General features: G+C 43.5%; 1 protein-coding gene across 10 annotated transcripts in view; it reads left to right on the forward strand.

Moving 5' to 3' along the window:
• The window catches only part of MPHOSPH9 (M-phase phosphoprotein 9), a 42769-nt gene extending 35553 nt beyond the window's left edge, over nucleotides 1–7216 (forward strand). For 6 of the 10 annotated variants that reach the window (XM_035098309.2, XM_060269942.1, XM_060269946.1 and 3 more), the window contains 5 exons: nucleotides 221–341; nucleotides 973–1076; nucleotides 2946–3190; nucleotides 5855–5923; nucleotides 6425–7215. In XM_035098309.2, the coding sequence (XP_034954200.1) occupies nucleotides 221–341; nucleotides 973–1076; nucleotides 2946–3190; nucleotides 5855–5923; nucleotides 6425–6526 (641 nt within the window). In that variant the 3' untranslated portion in view covers nucleotides 6527–7215. Of the gene's footprint in view, nucleotides 1–220; nucleotides 342–972; nucleotides 1077–2945; nucleotides 3191–5854; nucleotides 5924–6424 lie in introns of those variants that run through there. The other 4 variants (XM_035098310.2, XM_060269949.1, XM_060269943.1 and 1 more) reach the window with 3 other exon arrangements.
• The last annotated feature ends 466 nt before the right edge of the window (nucleotides 7217–7682 follow it).

Below are 7682 nucleotides of genomic sequence, written 5' to 3' on the forward strand. Positions count from 1 at the left end.
AGCAACCCCTTCCTCCATATGCCTTTTTTTGCAGCTGGAGGGGGCTGCTAATACACCTCTTGGGAGATGGATTTGGACCATAGGCTTCCAGCTCCCTACCATAGCATACCATTTAAGCAGAAGGTATTGTGGGAAAATGCTTGAATAACACTTTTTTGGCAAAGGCTACAGGAGCATAATATTACAAAGCATCAGATGCTTGTTCTATTTCTCTCGGCAGCTAGGAGAGAGATAATGCTGACTCCTGTTGCTGTGACTTACAGCCCAAAGCGGTCTCCAAAAGAGAACCTGTCTCCAGGATTTAGCCACTTGCTTAGCAAAACTGAGAACATGGTGACAAGGTAACTGACTGTCAATACTCACTTAAGGGCTGTGGGGGAGAGAGTTTGGTTTGTGTGGTGTTAAAATTATTTTCACAATCTGCAGAAATAATTGTATAAAACAAACCACAGGAGCAACAAAAAGCTGCTCATCTGCTTCTGCATCCCTGGGTACACAATGGACAAGCTGCTTTCTTGAACCTGTGTGTCAGTAACGATGATGGAGGATGGAATGGCCCTTTGTTTTGGAGATAGGAGGAGGAAGAGGAGTAACCCTTTGGGAGGACAGCCACCTCCATTGTAGGAAAATGGATGAAACAATTGCTCTTACATTACTTTGTTGTTGTCCCTTGCTCAGCAAGCTTTGGATATGGCTTATACTGCCAATCCACCTGTGGCTTGCATTTACTAGATTGGAGCAATTGCCATTCAAGTAAGAATTTTGCAGAAGCAGAGCTTAGTCTTATTTCTCAAGCTCACATTTAGTTGTTTTTCTTCCTTCCTTTTTTAACTGACCAGAAATGGCCTTTGGAATCCTTCCATTTAGCCATTTCCTGTGACCACAAAGGGTAGATCTCACCAGGACTCAGTGATATGGAAACTCAGAATTATTTTACAAGTGGTTTTGTGTCTTTTCTCCCTAAAATACTAGATTTGATATTCTGCTTGATGAATTGGAAACTGCTCCCACGCCTACATTGCAATACAGCAATCCAAGGAAAAGGCTCCAGTTTCGCTCAGTAGGTGATACTGAAGGTAACACTTCACAGTAGCTAGGATTCTGTTCCTTGGAATAAATATTCTTTTGCATTTCCAATCCCTGCCTCTTTGCGCCTGTACCCAGCAGATGCTGTCTAGAAGTATAAAAATTGATAGTCACTTTTGCTGTTAACATCAGACATGATCAAGAGAACTATAAATATAAGAATGGTCTACATACCTCTGGATGTAACAGGTCTCCAAGTCGGTAGTGTTGCCTACCCTGCAGCTCAGAGACAGGAAATGCCCCAAACTTCCACAAAATACTTTTCTGCTCTTGAGGTTCAGTCCATTTGCTGTCTCAGCTTGGAGCAACATCCTGTTTGGAGTCTCACCTTCAGTCTGTTTCTGTGGATTTTGGCAATTTTCTCTGTCTGTTTATATGGTTACATGAGACATATCATGGCAATTGGTTTTAAAATTTCAGTGAATTGTAAGTTTAAACATGAACACATGTAATATCTTAAACCATAACAATAGAGATTAACATTTTTAATGCTGTAAGATCAAACCCAGAAGTAACTCTTCACTTACTATACTTAGAAAAAATTATACCACATATATATTATATAATTCTTCTTTATAAAATTCTACTGTTTGAATTTTTCAGAGATTAAATTAAATTGACAAAACCTGTGGCACAATTTGCATTTGGGGCTCCTGTTTTAATTAATCTCTGCCACTCTTATCTGTTTTGTATAATGACAGTGTACTTCTAGAGTAATAAAGGCTTTTGAATTTATATCAGTTATGTTTTAGGTTTTTCAGGATTAAATATATGGGGTTGGATCCAGAGTAAATTAATTGCACAGTTCTAGGCCTGAGCAATGTATTGATACAGTGTTCAGGACCGATATGAGGACCAGACCATGATGACTGCTTCACCTGGCAGTATATTGTGGGTGAACCCACATCTTCTGAGTGCCACCAGCATGAGAGGGAGAAACAAGCTACAGCCGGGCGCTGGCGGCAGAGCGACTCAGGAGCAGCGGCAGTTTCACCCGCAATATACCACCAGGTGAAGCAGCCATTGCCTCTGGCCCTCATACTGCTGAGGGAGGAACAAGCTACATCAGCTGGGGTCGATACAGCTTGTTCCTGCCTCAGCTGCTTGCGCGGGCAGGCGGCTGCTTTAAACTTCTCCATTCCGGGGCGCACGGCTGCTTGCCCCTCAACGGAGAAGTGTAGCAGAACCCCCACTTTGCCTCTGGCTTGCATGAGCTGAGGCAGGATGAGGGCTCCGTTACACTTGTGGGAGCCTTGCAAACAGAGCCTGTCAGTTGTAAGTCCCATTGAATTCAGTGGGGCTTACTTCCTGGTAACCAGGATTAGGACTGCAGCTTTAGGCTGGACCCAACTCTAAGGTAGGTAATATTCTTTCTTTCTTTCTATCAATATTCTATCTATCTATCTATCTATCTATCTATCTATCTATCTATCTATCTATCTATCTATCTATCAATCTATCATCTATCTATCTATCTATCTATCTATGTTTGTGTGTTGACTTTTTTGTTGTTAGTTACTCAGTTTAGAAGTACTACAATTTGCCTTGAGTCCGTGACATAGCATTGGAGAGAAATCAAAGAGGCTTTTTGGAAACTTGCATCCAAAATCATTTATTGGGTTGTTTATTTTTTTGCTGGTGATTTGACTCTCAAAAAATGCTACGTGCTCCAAAAGACTTTGCTACATGCCATGGAGCTGAGTAAATTCAAAGTGTCCGAGACCTTCTTGAGGGCTTTGCTGAAGTTAGAAAATGTTCAGTTTTTTCTTGCTTGTCCAATATATTCTATGTACTAATAATTTTTCCATGGAGAGCTTAAAATCTGATTTCTGCTCTTTTCTTTTCGGGTGGTGGGACAGAACTGGAGCATGTTGGCCCTGGCAAAGGCAGCCATGCAAAGCCTTCGTCTTCCACAGATTCTTTGCATGCTGGAGCAAAGATAGGTATGACAGGGCGAACTTGGGAAGAAGAGAGCTCTGTGCATACAAGCCTATCTTCAGCAGCACCAGCACCTTATGAGACGGAGTTCAAATACATGTCAAGGATTAAGACATTGACTGAAACAGAGAGACTCTTTGATGAGCTCACACATGAAAAGCAGCAGGTAAGAAACCAAGTGCTTTGACTTCCTACATTTCTTTTTAAAGTTCTGTGTTTTGGAAAAATGTCTACTACTGCAGCACCTGTTTTTAAGGTACTGTATATTAATACAGTATTCAGTATCAGAAACTTCATCCAAGGCAGTATGTCCCTGAATTCCAGTAGTTGGGAATTGCAAGTAAGGACACTGCTGCACTCGGGTCCTGTTTGCGGGCTTCCCAGAGGCATCTGGTTGGCTGCTGTGCTTACAGTGTGTTATGTTAGGTGGGCTTTTGGCCTCATCCATGAGTGCTGTTCTGATATTCTTATCTCGCAGTATGGCCTTAAACGCCTACTAAGCAAAATATATGGTCTCAGCAGGATTCATTATTGCTCAAGGAAAAGGAGGAAAGTATGTTAAACTTGGTTATCTATTTTTTGAGCCGGGTTACAGTTGCACCCACCTAGCAGTTCGAAAGCACATCAAAGTGCAAGTAGATAAATAGGGACCGCTCTGGCGGGAAAGGTAAACGGCGTTTCCGTGTGCTGCTCTGGTTCGCCAGAAGCAGCTTTGTCATGCTGGCCACATGACCCGGAAGCTGTCTGCGGACAAACGCCGGCTCCCTCGGCCTATAGAGCGAGAGGAGCACCGCAACCCCAGAGTCGGACACGACTGGACCTGATTGTCAGGGGCACCTTTACCTTTTACAGTTGCACCTATGCCAAGTAAACCTGGCTTGCCTCAACCAAGAATGAAGTGTGACAATGCCCTCTTCTAATTTGAATAGTGTCAATGTGAGCAAGCCTATGTTTACTGTGATGTCACTTTGATTTCCTCTGTGCTCTCTCCACCCCTCTACCCCATTATATCTTATGATTTGTATGAATGACAGCAGGATTGTAGCCAAAACACAGCCACTGAGAAAGAAGAGAAAAGTTTATGTATGCTTGGGAAAACCCCAAGGTTTGCAGATAAGGGGCAGCCCTCTGCAGAATAATTGCCCAGTAAGGTCTGAGCTACAAACTATAGAGTGGCTTTTGGAAAAAGGAAAGCAGAACTGAGGGGCAGGAAGAGGAATGGGAAGCCTTCACCCTGCTTGGCTGAATTAACTGGCTAGACCCTGAACCAGGACCTGGGCTGATGCAAAGCAACACTTCTTGTTTCAAGCCTCCCAATGGTTGTTGTCAGTGGTGAACGGTGCCGCTTGGCTGCCCGGGGCGGCAAACCCGAAGGCACCCCACCAGGGAACAGGGTTGTTCGTAGCGCGCATGCGTTGTGCGTCATGATGATGCGTGCATCACGACGCACCACGCATGCGCGCTACGGAGCACTACGACGCGGCAAAACCCGTGGAGCGAGGCAGCCTCGCTCCGCAGCTTGCTCGCAAACTGCTGACAGACGCATGTTGCTCTTGGGAGGGGTGAGGCAATGCTCCAACATGCCACGCAAGAGAGTGGAGGGCGTGGCCGAGCGCGGAGCTCGCTGGGAGCCCCACCCTCCAGACACAACAAACTCCAGAAACAGGCAAACACAGCCGAGTTTTGACAGGCTTGAGGAAGCAAAACAAAACCAGAGAGAGTGACAGTGAGTGAGTGAGTGAGGGGGGGGGGGTACAGTGCAGGATGTGCAGAGGGCGAATGAAGGAAGCCCTTTCCCCCAAGTCTACTCAAAAGGAGCCTTCCATGCTTTGTGCACCTCACTGCTTTCCTTGGCAATCCACGGCTGTTTTAGAAGCGGTGTTTTGGGGAGGGGAATGGCGGTGTGGTTTTTGCAGATGCCTTCTAAGAAGAGGGGTTTTAAACCTTCTAAATGAGAGAGAGAGAGCATTTAAACCTTGCACATTTTCGCGGCTTAATAATCCCACAGGAGTGCGCAATTTTCTCAGAGCTGCTTCTGCCCGACGGTTGTTCCCTCTTTCTGTCTAGTCCTGCCCTCTCCTCCGCCCTTTTTTTAAAATGCTCGCTCCTTCCTAATTTGACATTTGGCATGAGAGCTATGCCAAGCCCCTCAAATTAGAGCCCACTTCAGGGCAAACAACAGAAACAGTAGCGCGCCTTTCTCTAGACTTTTTAAAATTTTTAAAGTCAAGATCTATCATCTAGATAGTGTGTTTAGAACCGTAGCTTTAAAGAACATTTAGAAAGAGGGTCTTTCCTTGATGAGCGGGCATTGATACACTGAGCATTGCTTTTTAATAATTATCGCATTGATTTCTATGCTTTATCAAAGCATCGCTTGCAGCACCGTAAAAGGACAGGCTCCCAACTTGGCAGCCTGTCCATTTACGGTGCTCCGCCCCACCCCGCCCCGCCCCGCCCCAGCCCAGCAATACCCGCGTGGCGAGCTGCCCCACCACGCCAGGCAGTCCGGCCAGGACATCGGGGCTTCTCCTTGATGGCGTCGGCGGTGGAGGTGCAGAGGATCGCTGCCCCCCTCCCCCGTTGCGATGCCCCTTGTTGTTCTATCTATTTCAAAACTGCCTTTTGGGTAATAAAACTTCAAATGGGAAGTGAAATGGGATAGCCAGATGTGGGCCTAACTGTTAATACAACCCAGGATGGTACTATCCTAAGATCTGTTGAAAAGTAGTTTGTCTCTTCCTTGCAGATAAAATTCCAAGGTACGGTAGTTTTATTCCGACTCATGTAGCTTTCATAATTTTCACTGGCATTTATTTTGTTTTCCCAGATTGAGTCCCAGCTGAGTCGAATACCGTGTGCTGGAGGGAGAATGACTCTGCAGGCAAGACTAAATCAGGTTTAAATTATCATGTTGAAATCCTGATGGGGAGGGGAAAAGTTGAATCTTGCGTGGAACTGAAAACTATAGTAAAAGTATATTTCACTTCTCTCTTCTAAGCATGTGCCTCATTTGGGAGTTCTAATGTTTGACTTCCATGTGGGAATGAACCACTGTAGATTTATATATATATTTGTTTCAAGCACAGTTTTTTTTATTCATGCTTTGTTCACAGTGGAGTTGAGGGATGTCCCTTTGTTTAGCCTTTATGTGGGATGTTTGCCACTGCAGAATCTTACAAACTAAATGAAGAACAATTTGGAGGTGGTTGGGATTCTCACATTTCCCCAAATTGTACCAATGGGCAGCAAAATTTCTAAATGGGTTGTTCTTATCTTTATGGAAATGGAAAACTGCTCTCTTGTGGGGTAAATGAGTACATACACAGTTTCCATTTTGGAAAAGCTGGGTTTTGCCTTTTCCTGGTCTTTAATGTTTGTGTTTAAATATTTTGTTTAGGAAGCCTTGGAAGATCGCTTGGAAAGGGTGAATAGAGAATTGGGCTCAGTCCGCATGATCCTGAAGAGATTTCATGTTTTACGTACCTCTGCAAATATTTGAGATGTCTCTGTTTAAATTTAGATATCCTTTTGTTTGCACTAAAAGTATAATAATAATGCACTCTGAAAATGCAAATCATTTTGTATCTTTTGTAAGCCCTGTGCAGCAGTTTTGCAATCATGTTACCCTTTACACACTATTTTGTATTGAGCCACATATATTTTAAAACCTATTTTTGTTACACCTGAAGGAATCAATCTGTCAATTCTGTATTTTGCTACTTTTGAAGAAGTGTTAGTTTTTTTGAAACCCTGAACATGAATTGTTTATAAGAACAGGCGCAGCTTATTTTCAAAATGTGATTTTGTGGTGCACCAGGCTCAGTTTTCATAGAGCTTGTAGCAGCCTGTCTTGCAAAGTAGGTTACAATGAAGTATTGAATTTTTATTTATGCTAAACATGACACACACAGAGCTTCTTGTTGTGAAGTGAATGCTACACCAACGCTACACACCTTGTAGTTCAGAAATTGCATATCCTTTCTTCAACTTCTTGCTGAATTGCAGCATAGTATTTTCCACAGCTGCACAAGTCCAGTTTGCAATTGTCAGTTTAAATAACAGTATGCACAGCAAGGGGTTTTAGAAAGGCAAAAATAATGTTTCTCTTTTTTTAAAAGAGTTTTTATTTTGCATGTTTTGTCACTGAAATATTAAATAAAACTGAATTGTCTAAAATGAAGTTGTCTGTCATTGGGGGGGGGAATCTCAGTGGAAACATTACTGGGTGGGGTGGGGCTTTTATTTCTGGCTACTTGGGGTGGATCCACAAAGCATGAAGACCTTTGTATGATCAAGTTTTTCATCATTGCCCACCAAAAGAGAAAGTATGCAGCTCCTTGCTCATCAGCAACTATAGGCAAAAGCACCTAAGCAGCACCATTAAGAGGCTTCTCTGGCCCTGATAGCAACCATATGGTTGCTATCTTCCAAGCAGTTTGTGTCCCTTGGCACTTTTTCTTTCCTTCTCTCTCCCTCCAATAGTCAAGGCACCCTGTGAAGCAGCACATAGGGCTGCATCTGTAATTAACCGATTGTTATTTATAGAACTTAGCAAATTAGCCTTCTCCACCCCACAGATCTGTTGTAGTCTAAAATGCAGAACCCTGCTGTTTCCGTTGAATCTTTTATGGATTATTCTTTAAGTCAGTTGGAAA

The sequence above is a fragment of the Zootoca vivipara genome, chromosome 17 (genome assembly GCF_963506605.1).
Source record: "Zootoca vivipara chromosome 17, rZooViv1.1, whole genome shotgun sequence".
In the NCBI taxonomy this organism is placed as follows: Eukaryota; Metazoa; Chordata; class Lepidosauria; order Squamata; family Lacertidae; genus Zootoca; species Zootoca vivipara.